This window comes from Drosophila sechellia, chromosome 3L (assembly GCF_004382195.2).
Source record: "Drosophila sechellia strain sech25 chromosome 3L, ASM438219v1, whole genome shotgun sequence".
Lineage (NCBI taxonomy): Eukaryota > Metazoa > Arthropoda > Insecta > Diptera > Drosophilidae > Drosophila > Drosophila sechellia.
In genome coordinates, this window is record NC_045951.1 from 14773616 (window position 1) to 14787910 (window position 14295).

General features: G+C 43.7%; 3 protein-coding genes across 4 annotated transcripts; 2 read left to right on the forward strand and 1 right to left on the reverse strand.

The window, feature by feature from the left end:
• The first annotated feature begins 124 nt into the window (after nt 1–124).
• Nucleotides 125–2247, forward strand: LOC6605752 (peroxisomal biogenesis factor 3). Its single transcript, XM_002030531.2, has 2 exons — nt 125–320; nt 454–2247. The coding sequence occupies exon 2, from the start codon at nt 569–571 to the stop codon at nt 1724–1726; it is 1158 nt and encodes a 385-aa protein (XP_002030567.1). The 5' UTR covers nt 125–320; nt 454–568; the 3' UTR covers nt 1727–2247.
• Nucleotides 2248–2813: 566 nt separating this feature from the next.
• Nucleotides 2814–9080, forward strand: LOC6605753 (glycoprotein 3-alpha-L-fucosyltransferase A). 2 transcript variants are annotated; one of them, XM_032719758.1, is made up of 5 exons: nt 2814–3096; nt 6346–6536; nt 7017–7733; nt 7951–8134; nt 8198–9080. In XM_032719758.1, the coding sequence occupies exons 2-5, from the start codon at nt 6451–6453 to the stop codon at nt 8720–8722; spliced, it is 1512 nt and encodes a 503-aa protein (XP_032575649.1). In that variant the 5' UTR covers nt 2814–3096; nt 6346–6450; the 3' UTR covers nt 8723–9080. The 2 variants fall into 2 exon arrangements, with proteins under 2 accessions (XP_032575649.1, XP_032575650.1); XM_032719759.1 differs by lacking the exon at nt 2814–3096 and adding an exon at nt 6008–6246.
• A 757-nt stretch (nt 9081–9837) lies between these two features.
• On the reverse strand, nt 9838–14101 carry LOC6605754 (probable DNA mismatch repair protein Msh6). The gene is made up of 5 exons (XM_002030533.2): nt 13010–14101; nt 12622–12951; nt 10950–12557; nt 10401–10886; nt 9838–10339 (listed from the first exon to the last, which is right to left on the reverse strand). The coding sequence occupies exons 1-5, from the start codon at nt 14015–14017 to the stop codon at nt 10193–10195; spliced, it is 3579 nt and encodes a 1192-aa protein (XP_002030569.1). The 5' UTR covers nt 14018–14101; the 3' UTR covers nt 9838–10192.
• Between the last annotated feature and the right edge of the window lie 194 nt (nt 14102–14295).

A 14295-nucleotide genomic window follows, 5' to 3' on the forward strand; every position in this document is an offset into this window, starting at 1 on the left:
TAAATAAAAAACCTCCCCATGTTCCAAATCGTTCCGTCATCGACGCTTATTTCACCCACATAAAAATTTAAACAGCAACAGCAAATATACTAAACGAAATGGTATTTTTCGGTATTCCCGAAGCTCGCACTTTTGGGATTTTTCTTGAACGGGAACAGACGACGCAGTATGCGGCTCCAAACAGAGAAATAACACATTTAGCGACAACAACAAAGGATAAATCCATTCCATACATTCCAGAGCTAGATCCGATCCAAAGGCCAGCAATAGACCCGATAAGGCGGCGCACTAGATCCGAGTTTCCAAGCAGGGGTATATAGGTGAGCACTACCTGGTAATCTAATCGCTGCGGATGAGTGGAGGACGCTTCTCTGTTGGCAGCGACGCCGGCAGCGCACCACCCTACGCACACAGGTGAACTTTGCACATTAACTATTCATTAACCTCGAACAGGTCGCCGGTGGAGCGGGAAAAAGTGGGAAATCGGAACAGCAGTTGGCCTATTTCACACAGGAAGCGGAGTCCAGTTGTCCATCCGGCAGAAGACAGGTCTTTTCCAGTCGTTAACATGCTGTCGCGCCTGCAGGACTTCTTGTCACGCCACCGGCGAAAGTTCATAGTGACCGGCGTTCTGGTGGGCGGTACCATCTTTGCGGCACGTTATGCACAGCGGCGATTCGTGGAGTTCCAGGAGAAGCAGGCCAGAGAATTCTTCGAGAGAACGCGGCGCACGACCCACTTTGAGTCGACGGAGAAGACGTGCAACCAGGTGATCCTAGGCATGGGTGAGGAGATGTGCCAAGCGGTGCTCAGGGAGTGTAGCACGGACGAGTTGCTCGAGCAGCTGCGCCAGAATCCCAAGAACAAGCTGGAACTCTGGGAGGACATGAAAATTGTGGCTTTCACAAGGCTGGCAACCTATGTCTACGCCTCCTCCATGCTGGTTATTGCGTTGAGGGTCCAGCTAAATCTCCTGGGTGGCTACATCTATCGGGACATCATGACGGAACAAAAACAAGTCACCGACGAGCTGAAGCAGCAGTATCTCTCCCTCATCCGACACTTTATCACGGAGTCGGGCATCCGGGACTTAGCCCGTTACATTCGCACCCAGGTCATCGCAGTCACCAAGACCATGCCGCTCTCCCAACAGCTTTCCCTTAGCGACCTGGAGCAACTGTTTTGGTCCCTGCAAATGGCCATCAATGCGGACACTCGTCGGGATCCCAACTCGCGAATGAGCAAGTATCTGCTGCCCAGCCAGAATCCCAGTCACTCGCCGCTGCTGCAAAAGATGTTCAACGAGACGCTGGATCTGTTGGAGAGCGAGGATGCCGTTGGCGTGTGCTCGCACAATGTAAGCCGTGGTTTTGTGCTGGCCTGCGATGCCATCGCCGAAAGCATGGGCGAAACTTTGCAGCATCTGCCGCACGCTCAAGTGCAAACGCAGCAAGAACAGAACGTCAAGTTCAACCAGGCAGGAAGCTCAGCCGCCGGCACCTCGAAGAGCCAAAGTGGTCTGGAGAACAACAACTTGCTGAACATCAACCGAGTGCTGTTGGCGTTGGCCAAGCTCATTCCTATCATCAGTGGCCTCACCTCTAGAGGCTTCGATACCACTTCGCGACCCCACAATCTGCCCACCCAGCTGCTAACCTTTTACGTGGTCGCCGAGAAGACAAAGACGCTGGGGGCCAACGTCTACGAAAGCTTCAGCTCCGCTTAGAGGATCAACAAAACTTGGATTATGCATTCGTGCATAGGCTAGGCTAAGACAATTGGAAAATTATAGTTTATATACTTGTATATTTTTAATAAGATCTTAATTCTCAGAAGCATTGCTTGTATGTCTGCTTGAACCCAACCCGTATTAAGTTTAGCTCCTAAGAATATTTAAACGAAGCGAGTGTAAGGTATGCTTAAGCAGATTCCCCTTCATTGCGTCCACGGGGAATCCTTTCAGGACAGGGACACAAATCGAGTAACGTGAAGGCCTTTTAATCTAACTGGAAAGTGAAATATGTGCTTAGGAAATGCAACATATGAGAAAATATTCATAAAGGATGGACCTGATGGGTTATTAAGTATCCAAACTATGTGAAAAAGTAATTCGTATGTGTAATTGATTAATGGAATGAAAAGTGACAGATTATTTATTTATACCATGTTAGAAAGTTAGGGTCTTAATCTTAAAGGAATTGTAAAATAAATGGCAACCTAATAAACTATGCATTCCTCGTTTTTAAAGACTGCTATTTTTATATTTAGATGTTTATGATTATAAATGTATTCTTGTTATTCTTACAGCTAATGAAAGCAGATATTGAAATAGATAGTATAAATAGTTTCAATAATTATTTCGAAAATATATGTATAAAAATAGAAGAATTGAATTCTTATAGCATACTTATCGAAGACACAACCCATAAGTAACGGTTGTCTTTGCTATCATTCGAAAGGGGGTGGCAAAAAACCGCCCTGTGATAAGACAGCTGTGGCTGTGGCTTTTGTTTGTTTGCCATTTCTCTTGTTCTTGCCGCTCTCTCTCATGTTCTCTCTCTTCAAGCACTTGCGCAGAAATGCGGCATGTGAGAAGATTCATTATAATATAACAAATATGAATAACTATAAAGCATAAAGTAACTTAAAAGATTTTTTAAATTGAACAAAACTTTATGCTTAAGGAGGTGAAAGTTATTCGATATATTTATATCTCGCTCGCTCCTTCTGCGACTCGTTCGCTCTCGCAGGACTCTCTCTTCACATCCGTCTCTCTTACTCCTTCGGGTGCCCAGCTGTCTGGTACAAAATTTCCATTTTGGGCGCAGTTGCAAAAGTTACGTGAAAAGGCAAAGGACAACAGTTACTTTTATACATCCCTGCGAAACATTGCGCGTGTGTTGGTGCGGAAAAATGATTAAATATACAAAAATGAAAGAAATCCATTGAATAACTGATTCGAAGCCAAGCTAAAACCGAGTGTGCAAATATGAGAAATACTGCGAAAAGTACACAAATTGGAAAAGCCAGCTAAAGGAGGAAAGCCTAAAAACCCACCGTCAAACAAACAAACAACAACAACGGCGGCTCAATTGTGTAAGTGCACTTGCAAAATGTTTATTGACCAGTCGATGGGGCTAAAAGCCCACTTAGCCCAACAACCTTTTACTAGCCGACCACAAAATATATTGATTAAGACAAAGAGAAAACTGAACATGAAAATCAAAAGGCCACATGAGCACATGTGAGCGAAAAAGACAGACACAGCGGTATATTGGTAACGGGACAGACAGTGCGTGTGTACAGCGGTGTGGAAGGGGTTGGAAAGGAGGGGGTGTGGGGGAAAGGCAGTAACGGGAATGGGGAATTCCACTCGTATAAGGTCTAAAAATATCAACACTTTATTATTAGCAGGGCCACAAGTGAGCAAACTAACTAGTTGCGAACTAGAGTGCTCAAGAAATAACGGTAAGGCACTACAAAGTACCCTTTAAAAGGTCATGACAGTATTGTATTTGGTTTAAGCTTTAAATCTAAAAAACGAAATAACAGTATAAAGGATCAAGAAGCTTTATCAAAGTCTTAAGGATCAAATAAGAGCTTTCCAATTGGTATAGGTTTTAATAAAGGTTAAAAGTATATATGTACATCTAATAAAATTAAAAAAAAAGATTCAAAAATTAATTAAACTTTTTTCTTAATTTTTATTTCTTTGCTAATTAAACTGGCCTTTCTCAATCCTATCAGTTTATTTTCATCTTGAAAAATAGGAAAATACGTTATTCATCCAAAAATATTGAACACAAGCAGCAAAGCAATATATAATATAAAGCAAAAAATAATGAAATTTCACTATATAGATAATATTAGAAATTATTAAATAATAACTCATATATATATTTGTATTTGTATATATGTATATGTATATTGTATATATATTTCGGATTCAAATTAATAGCAAATCATAACATATCCTTCAAGAAAGAGTATTCATTTGTAGCCAAGAAAGTCAAGTGCGTCAGCGTGAAGATAACAAAGAAATGACATTTTCCCCAGCCAAACTCAGTGTGGGAAATTCGAGGAAAACAATGCATGCAAGTCAGGCAACCCCTGCACCCATCACCATTTTACCACAAGCCTCCCCTTCTGGGTGCTTGGGGTCCTATATTGCATAGTATATATAGGCATATTGACATACTGAGGGCGTAGATCAAGTGCCAAGTGACAAGGGGCCACAGCACCTAACTAAATATAAACACATAAATTAAGGAAGCGAAAGCAGGACACGACTCAAGCTAAAGAAAGGTGCGTCATGAGTTTTCCGTGGAAGGCAATTATGTGGTATACAAAGGACGTTTTTTAGAATTTAGGTGAATTGGTTAGTTGGAACCTTAGATTGCTTGGAATGAAATAATTAAATTGAAATGGTGTATACTCTAACTTACTTCACTTAATTAACAAATTTTAATATTTTTGTATCATTCTATGATCAAATTAAATATTATATTATATTATTAGCGGGAGGTAACAGAAAAAATCGACACATTACAATAGTAATTCACCGTATTTGCATTTCCAATGAACCCAACTGAGTGAAATATCGAATAGTGAAAAAGCCGGGGAAAATGGTTTAGTTTAGTGCGAACCGTTTGTGCATGAGCACATAGCAAATTGAATCGGTTCGAACTTTTTGGAGATTATTGTTTGGAGACTTTCAAAATACCCAAAACTGCGTTGTAATCAACCGGGTAAAGTTAAAGGTGAATAAGCAAACTCGTATTATATTCTACTAGTTCTATTGGTAGGGATAATGTGAGTTGTTTTCATTTCTTCTGGCTATAGATTCCTTTGCATGTGGTTTTGTTTGTTCGAGCCACTTTCCCATTTCCGTTCCTTTACCCCAACCCTATATATGTACATGGTTGTATTCCCATCGGAGTCCTACTTTTGCAACATGAATGAATGACTGTAACTACATTTTTCATGCAAACTGGGGGATCCACTCTGATTATCCCCACTCCTTACTGTTTTCTTCTTTTTCCTGCTGTTTGCTTGTCAAAAACGTCAAAAATGCGATAGTGAAGACCCCAATGAAGAATGCACTGAAGAAAAAGTGTGCCCAGTTTGTCATTCAATACGGCTTGTAAAATATACAGTTATCAACATATATTGAAATTCATGAAAATTGATATATTTTCAATTATATATATTTTTTAACTTACTGTTCTAAAATATATGGACAGTTTTGATTATAGTTAGTATAATCGTTAGAACTGTAGGACCTTTTTTTCGACGGTAGAACAAGTGCGGTGAAGCCCCAACCACCATTGCCTACCACCTTTTTTGCATGGCCACCAAAGTGGTGCGGAACAAGAGACCAGAGCCCAGAACCTAAGTGATGTTGCAACCGCCGGCGGGATAAGTCACCCCGCACAGAGGCACTCCTATGGAATAGTGCCATAAATGACATGTGATAGATGGATGGATGGACACTTGGTGAGGGCTTTGGGGGATTAGCCAGGAATGTGGCCCAAATGAAGATGCACTCGCCCGCCGGCTGCCCCTGTAATTAGGCCACCCTCGGGTCCCAGGTCCATAAAAGCGGTGGATAGTAGCCAGCCAGCTTTTGAGACTACCAATTGCCAAGAGGAGATGGGGGGGGGGGTACCCCCTCCTCCGCCTCCACTTTTCCAGCCACTTTACCCGATTCGTTGGGCCCTAGCTTTTTTTTTATTACGTATACGCCCCGCTGGTTGATGTTGAACAGCTCTTGAGGCGAGCCAGCCATCTGGCTCAATATTTGGTCTGGACAAATATGAATGGTGCGACTTCGAATATTTTTATAAACTAAACCTAAGAGACTCTCCCACATTTTAATTTATATATAATTCGACCGAGTTGAGAATGGCACTTGGTCGATGCTCTGCTCTCGAATCGGAACTAATGTCATTTAACTTGTTCGTCCATGACTAATGGGAGAAAACCAAATAATTATGTCAACTATCACGGTATTAATCATTGTGCTAAGTGCAAAGCTAAGCTAACTCACTACATATCAGGAAATAATATCGAATACCCTGGGGAATTGAGCTATAGATTATAGAATGAGTGGGTGAAATACATACCGCCCCTCGAACAGTTGAAACGAAACATTTTCAATATTGAGCGCAGTTCTCGCAGAGAGTTCAACCGATACACTGCTGAACCAAAATTCGGAGTCATATCGGTCCAGAATAATTATCACGGGTAATTAGTGCTCGAATTTTCGGAGGCAACGCCAGAGAGGTGCCTATTTTGGTATCTATCGACCATTTAATATCACATTTGTTTGTCTATTTCGCACAGCACGATGACAAACGCCAGCTGAAGAAGACACTGTCGGTTTATTGGCCCCCGAAAAAAACCCGTAGTCTAGAGCCCCTGGAGCGCCGAGGAGTGGCAGTGGTCACCATGCGGCGTCCGAAGATATCCCTCAAGAAGTACTTCTACCTAACTCTGATCTGCGCCCTCCTCCTCATATTCGGTTTCAGTCTCAAGTGAGTATGACAACGTGTCGCTAAAATTGTATCTTCATTTCTGAAAGTTAAGATAAGGTACGCGTCATCCAGACAGGTGTTAAAAAAATATGCAAACAACTTGCCTGAGCTGCCCTTAATTTAAGCAACTTCATTATTCTCGAATAATTCTCTTTGAGTTTGAGTTGTCACGGTCAACTACAAAAAATGAGCATAAATAAAGTCGCATCATTAAAGATGCACTTAAAGAATATTCAAGTGATATGGTAAAATCAAATCACAAATGTTGGTTCAAAAAATACCCTAAGTTTTGAATTAACTATTTAAGTTGCATTCTTAACACATTAGAAAGCAGTTAAGATTAAGATTGGCATATTTAAAATACGAGTTCGTTTTACTCGAAAATTTGTATTTTTTTCTTTTATCTTTTTTATTAAGAAACATTTAAACACATATAGTTTGACTCATATTAATTGACTCATGTCCATTGAAATTTCACAGAGAGCGCGAAATATGGAAGACGCTGAGTCCACGATCATCACAGATAACCACACAGCAGCAGCAGCACCAGCATCTGCATCAACTGCAGTCCATGGACGAGGAGCATCCGATGGCCACCAGCTCCACTCCACCGCCGCTTGCGGCCACTTTACTGCCCGAAATGGCGGATAATCTCGTCGAGGAGCCGGAGCAGACGGTTCTGGAGGAGGAGGAAAGCGAGGCGGATCGCCTGCAAGAGCCGCCGGCGGAAAAGGCCTGGTTCTTCAAGAACGGAGAGTACTATCCACAGCCGGCCAAGACCTACAGCAATCGCAAGGCCAGGAAGCGGCATGCCCCACGATTGCTGCCGCATCAGGATCCCTATTCCGATCGCATTATTAACCAGCTAATGTACGTGCCGCACAACTACGAGGAGATCAAGTCCAGCGGCAAACTGAAGACCATACTACTCTACAACGGATTGGGGCCGTGGAACGTGAAGAAGGGTCGCGACGTCTTCCTGAAAGCCAAGTGTCCCGTGGACACCTGCGAACTGACTGCCAATCGCGATCTGGCCAGCACGGCCGACTTGATCCTCTACAAGGATCACTACATACCCACGGGCATTCGGAGGCCCAGCAACTCCAAGCAGGTGTCCATGCTGTACTATCTGGAGTGCCCGTATCACACGCAGAATGTCAAGGTGCCCGATGCCATCAACTGGACGGCCACCTACAGGTGGGTCTATATCTATTAGCTATATTACAGTATTTTCTTCGAATTCCGCTGTGAAAATACTTTGATATTGAAGACGGTCTTGAGTTATCTTCTCGAAAAATTGCTTAAAATTGTTTAGATTATGTTTTATATATTCTTTTAATTATGGTTATAATCGGGTGCGCTTCGTCACTACTCGGAATGTATACAAGCTCTTAAATCATAATCTTCTTTGCAGACGAGACAGTACAATTGTAGCACCCTATGAAAAGTGGCAGTACTACGACACAAAGGTGCAGCAGCAGGAGCAGGATATCAACTACTCCGTCAACAAGACCAAGAAAGTGGCCTGGTTTGTGTCCAACTGTGGAGCGAGGAATGGCCGGCTCCAATATGCCCATGAACTACAAAAATATATCGAGGTACGAATAACTTTCCATGATAATAGTCCAATATACTAATGTCTACTAATGGTTTTCCACCAGGTTGACATCTATGGAGCGTGTGGCAACTTCAAGTGCTCCCGCAGCACAGCGGACAAGTGCTTCGAGATCCTGGACAACGACTATAAGTTCTATCTGGCTTTCGAGAACTCCAACTGCAAGGACTACATCACGGAGAAGTTCTTCGTGAATGCGCTGAACAGAAGGGTTCTGCCAATTGTCATGGGCGCCCGGCCAGAGGACTACGAGGTGAGTGCTCCGCGAAGGTCCTACATCCACGTCGACGAGTTCTCATCGCCCAAGGAGCTGGCCGAGTATCTGCGCATCCTGGACCACGACGACGAGCTGTACAACTCGTACTTCAAGTGGAAGGGCACCGGCGAGTTCATCAACACGTACTACTGGTGTCGCGTGTGTGCCACGCTCCACAACGAGGAGCAACTGCGCAAGCCACGCTGGTACACGGATCTCAATGACTGGTGGCGGGGACCCGGAGTCTGCACGACGAGATCCTGGCGCAACTTCAAGGCACGCAAGGACGTCATCAGCGACTCCAGCGACGACTGAGTCCAGGTGTTAGATGCGATCCAGATCGTGGGCATGGGCAATGTGTAGATCAAATGGCATTATCATTCAACAGTGAGTCGTTCGCTTCTGAATTTGTTGTTTCGTAGGTATCACCTTCTCCACTTTCACTATCACTATCCACTGGATGGGTCCCTTCTGATTTTGGAAAATTCAATCGTGCAATAGTTAGTATTAAATCGAAATGAATAATTGCCAAATACTATATTATTTAAATGATTTGTTGACACCTATTCTATAAAGTAGTTAATAGCTTTATTTAAAAACTTCTCCGATTTCTAGTCCAAATTATTTTTGAGAACAGAAAAATCGACCCATCCTACGCTAATCCATGTGTAAAGAGTTAAGAGTCACTTCGTTTTTGTCGGAGTTTTACGTAAATGTTTTTGTAGTTAGTTAGTAAGCTAACCTAAAACCTAAATCAAATCAAATCGAGGAGGCACGAGGTCGGGAGCGACTAAAGGATTCCCGTGCCGACCATTGTAACATATACAATACCAGATGCGTAAGAGAACGTAGAAACCTAGTCTAGTTATATATGGATATACAAGTGCTATGTATACATAGTTCGGTAATTTATATAGTTGTTTAAACTAAAAGCAAGTCCAAAATAGACCGTAATGAGTAAATGACAGGCAAGTTAAAGTAGTTCGACATTAAAAAGCTTAACTCAAGTGAGAGGAGGCATCAGCTATATAGATTAGATCTTTTGTAAGTGTTTTTTTAAGCAACCAGCAAACACAATGGCTCGACCTGAAATAAGTTGCCTGTTATTAGAGCGCACTTTCTTTTCCAGGTTTAATTTTCTGTTTTGGTCTTTATCTAGACCGGCTTTTAGTTGAAATATTAGCTGTTGAGAGCTACTTGCAAAGGTTTCCCAGCCTGTTGACTAACTACTAACTTTATAACCGTTTCGCACAAGCATAACATATATCTGACATAATACAAATACAATCTGCATTCCTATTTTTCATGAAATATCATATGACGTATTATTTTAGTTCGAACAGCGCAATGTGTGTTTTTTACAATTTTTATCAATATTTGTATTTATTGTGTAACATTTTATTTATAAGTATAGAATAATATCATATGTGTGTGTATTTTGATTGTGAACTTGTTTTAATTTTAATTTTTACTGTGATACAAAAAAAAAATAATTATAATAAACAACAATTAAACGGTGGCAACTAATGGCAAACAATTTAAAATGTTTTTTGGGCCTCAAATGGAATGGTTTTATTTTGTTTAATGACTGTTGAGAATGGCACAGGTTTTGATTCAAATTCTCTATAAAAACTAAAAAAAAAATGCATACTGAAATGGTTGAAAGATGCTTATAAAAGCTACGTATACATCAAATTACAAGCTGCCTCTTGGCGAATCATAAGTAAACATGTTTTAAAAATGGGAATTGGTGTGTGGTAGCCTCGACTTTGGAGCTTCTGCACCCTAAACTTGGCACAGTTTTAACTGCTTTAGCAAATCTTTGAGTGCATTTAACTTCTCCTTTTTGGTGTCCTCGTTTCCGGCTGTGGCAGCTACGATCTTGGCCGTAATCTTGCGCTGCAAAGCTATGGCTTCGACTTTCTTGGAAAGCTGCAAGAAGAAACAACTTTGTAATAAAATTGTTTAGCTTAAAAGATAAAAAGATACGCACCTCATAGGCCCGCTTTATAATTCCCTGAGGCATTCCAGCTAATTTGGCTGCGTTAAAGCCATACGATTTGGGACAAGCACCGGCTGTGTACTTGTATAGGAACGTGACCGTTTCTTGGGTAGGATCGGCATTGTCTTCGTTCTCCACCATGCAAGCCATGTGACCCAGTGTAATTCTCTTGTCATTGTGAAAGAAATCAATCAGATTGTGATAGTGTGTGGAGAACAGAGTGCGGCACTTGAGATTGGCCAGAAAGTTTACGACAGAGGCAGCAATCGCTGTGCCATCATAAGTGGCGGTTCCCCTGCCGAGTTCGTCGAGCAGCACTAGCGAATGGCATGTGGCATGTTTGAGAATGAGGGACGTTTCGTTAAGCTCGACAAGGAAGGTGCTGTGCCCGGCCAGAATGTCATCTTGAGCACCCAGGCGCGTGAAGATTCTGTCCACCAACGAAAGGCGACAACTAGCAGCGGGAATATGGGCGCCCTAGAATGGATTTAAATAATAATTAAACAAACATAACGAAAGTTCCCATTTGAAATTGCTTACAATTTGCGCCATGATTACGAGTAGTCCCACTTCCCTCATCAACGTACTCTTGCCGCCCATATTGGGACCAGTGAGCAGTGATAGTGGCGCCTCCGATGCAGTCCCCAATTCCAGGCCATTGGGAATATAGGTGGATGCATTTGCGCAAGGATGGTAGCCCTCCTCCAGTTGGATAAACGGCTGCTCCGCATCAGAGACCAGCTCTGGCACACAGATAACCATTTGTTGACCAGCGTATTCAGCTAGTGAGCTTAGGACATCCAGGTTGGAGACGCAGTCAATGCATTGCTTCCACTGGTCGTAGTGATTCGAGAACTTCTCGAAAAGACGACGCGCCAGATCTTTAAGCACCATGTTCCTTGTATCTTCAGCGTGCTGCATGTCCTTTAGAAGGCCACGTGTTTCAGCAGTGGTGTAGCGACGAGATGCCTTCTTTCCCTTAGTTTGTCCTTCCAAGGTGTAGGATTTATTGGCCTTGCTGGCATGGGTTTCTGGCACATCCAACTGGTAACGTTTCTTGTCGGAGCCGAAATAGGTAATGCGGCAACCAAAGTGTCGCTCTTGCTCCACAAGATATGATTTGAGGCGTTTCTCAATCTCACCTATGGAATCCATTGCCGCATCGTACTCAGCATCCATTCCCGCTTGGGGCGCAATCACACCCGTTTTAGCAGCTGCATCATGATCAAAGGCAGTGGCAAAATATTGTAGCTGCTTGCTTAGATCGGGAAAAGAACCTCCCGATTCAGGCAGCTGGGTAAGTCTCTTAAGCAAAGCTGTTTTGCACTGATGGAACATAGTAGGCAATTTGGTTAGGTCATTGAAACCCTTAAGTACGGCCATAAATCCCAGTAGTTTTTGCTTGTTATATAGCTTTTCTTCGAAAAGAATTGCCCGGGAATCCGGGTGGTCCATCTGCTTTATCTGTTTGTTACCAAATAGGTGAATCTGGGCAAGATTTCGTTCGAAATCCGGCATCGGAGCTAGCAAAGCGCGAACTTCCTGCAGTTCGGTGGGTATTCGAATTAGCTCACCAATAGCATCTTGGCGCTCCTTGATGACTGCCACATCGCAACTCGGAGCGCAAAGCCAGTGGTGCAGTAGTCGCTTTCCGAACTTGGTGCAGCAGTGATCCAAAGTGGAGAGCAAGGAGTGTTCCTCACCAATAATTCTGAGGTTTGACAAAGTAGTGGCATCCAGTACCATGTGGGAGCGTCTCAACGTGGATGCAACCGCTGGCTTGGCATCCGCCAGCTGATCGGGCGGCACATATAGCTGATAACGCGCCATGGGCAGCACCTTGGGCTCCAGCTTGCACTTATGGATAAAGAAGATGCACTGGCCGAGAGCTTTAAGGGCTAGCTTGTAATTATCATCGGGTGTCAGGCCCAAATGATCCATATCGGATTGCATGGTGCGCAGCACCAATGGCCAGTTGTCATCGGATCCGTTTCCAGCATAGTAACGTTCCGCCAGAAGTTTCAGGGTTTTTTCGGCACTGCAGGCATTCTTTCCGTTGCCGGGAACGGGCTCCTTAAGGATTCCACCCAGCACAGTGCGCAAAATTTGCTGTGTTCGCTGGCTCAGAGCGGATTTCTCATTAAGGAACTAGGGAATATGAACACATAAGTTGTTTTCCATGTCCGCAAAGTAGTTATATAAGTTTACTTACCAATACGGGCATATGATGTGACACCAGGGTGAGGAGGCGGGAACAGTTCTTGTCGTCTTCAAACTCACCCAAATGAAAGTCACCAATGGAGGTATCTATGAAGCACACTCCATACCGGCTCCAAGTTCCCTCATCCTGCTCCACTATGGCCAACATATAGTTGGGCTGATGATTCGGCCCGATCTTGCACTGTGAGCCAAATACCTGGGTGCCACGATTGGTGATCTGGCAGATCTCGCGGGCCACCACTTTATCGAACTTGGTGGCCTTGATTCGCTTGCAGCGATCAGTCATCATATCTGGAGTTTCCGTTTGCTCCACGCGAGCCACCTAAAGAAATCATATGATTAGTTTTACTGGGAAAAGGAGCTCTCCTTGCACAAATCACCTTGAAGCCCCTGTCTACGAGAATGGTTGACATCTTGTCGAAGGATATCTCCGGAAAACCCGAGTGAGCAAACTCGCCGCGCATGTAAGTGAAGCCCAGCTCGTTGACGCCCACATCCGCATCCATGTGATACAGTTCATAGAACTTGCCGACTTTGAAAAACAAGACGCAGTCATAGTTGTCCGACTTAAGGACCCACCACTGTCGGACTCCCGGCGACAGGCCATTGAGGAATTTCTCCGGCACATGCAGGGTGCTCTTATCGTAGTCCGGATGATCTGGACGTCTGCCCTCCTTGTCCTTGATCTTGTCCGGCTGCAGGAACTCTAGTTTTTGGTGCGGCCAAACAACGGGCTCATCCAGACTGGACGTGTTGGTCACGATATCATCGTAGGAAGCATCCTGCTTGGCATTGCTCTGCAGGTTCTTCAGCTTCTCTTGAAAGGTTGCACCCTCGGCCAGTTGGATGGACGACTCCAGCTTGACCTTCTTGCTCGATGGCTCATTGTTATTGTTATTGTTGTTATTTAGGACCTTCGACTTTTTGCGCGATTTCTTGGGTGTCGGACTATCCACGGACATGTCGTTCTCGCTGGGCGACACCTCATCAACGCCGCTGCTAACGCTATCATCGCTGGCTTCATTCTCATCCGGTTCGTAGTCGGATACGCAATCGGAGAAGTCGTCCTCCGACTTGGTCACCTCCATTTCCGGCTCACTGTCCGATTCCGGCTGAACGATGCGCTTCCGCTTGCGTTGACCACTGTCCGGCTCATCGTCGGAAATGGGCAACTTCCTCTTGGCCGCCGGCTTGGAATCCTTTTCCTTACTATCCTTCACTTTTGGCTGCTGGTTCTGGAGATTCTCCTTTTCGCTCTTGGATGCATTGGGATCTGTTTTCACGCTAGGAGTTAATTTCTTTTTTTCGACAGCCGGCGATTTGGAAAAGTAATTTAATAGCGTGTTTGTGGGCGTCCCGCCCACGCTGGTGTTCAACTTCTTGGACATGGCAGTGGTCTAGAAACGTCTGCCAGGTTGTGCAAAAAACCAGGATGCAGACGCCGCGATTGTGCGCCAAAACCAAATAATTTCTGCGGAATTGTGGCTTAATAATACCGAAATAGTAGCTTCTCTATTTAGTATATTTAGGGAGCTCGTGCACGTTGGAATTTTCAAATACCACTGAGGGGATTTTCTTTTTCTTAACAAATTGATGCTTCTTATATAATAAAACATTAGTTTTCATCTGTACTAATCTAGGTTATTGCCCCAACATATATAAACAG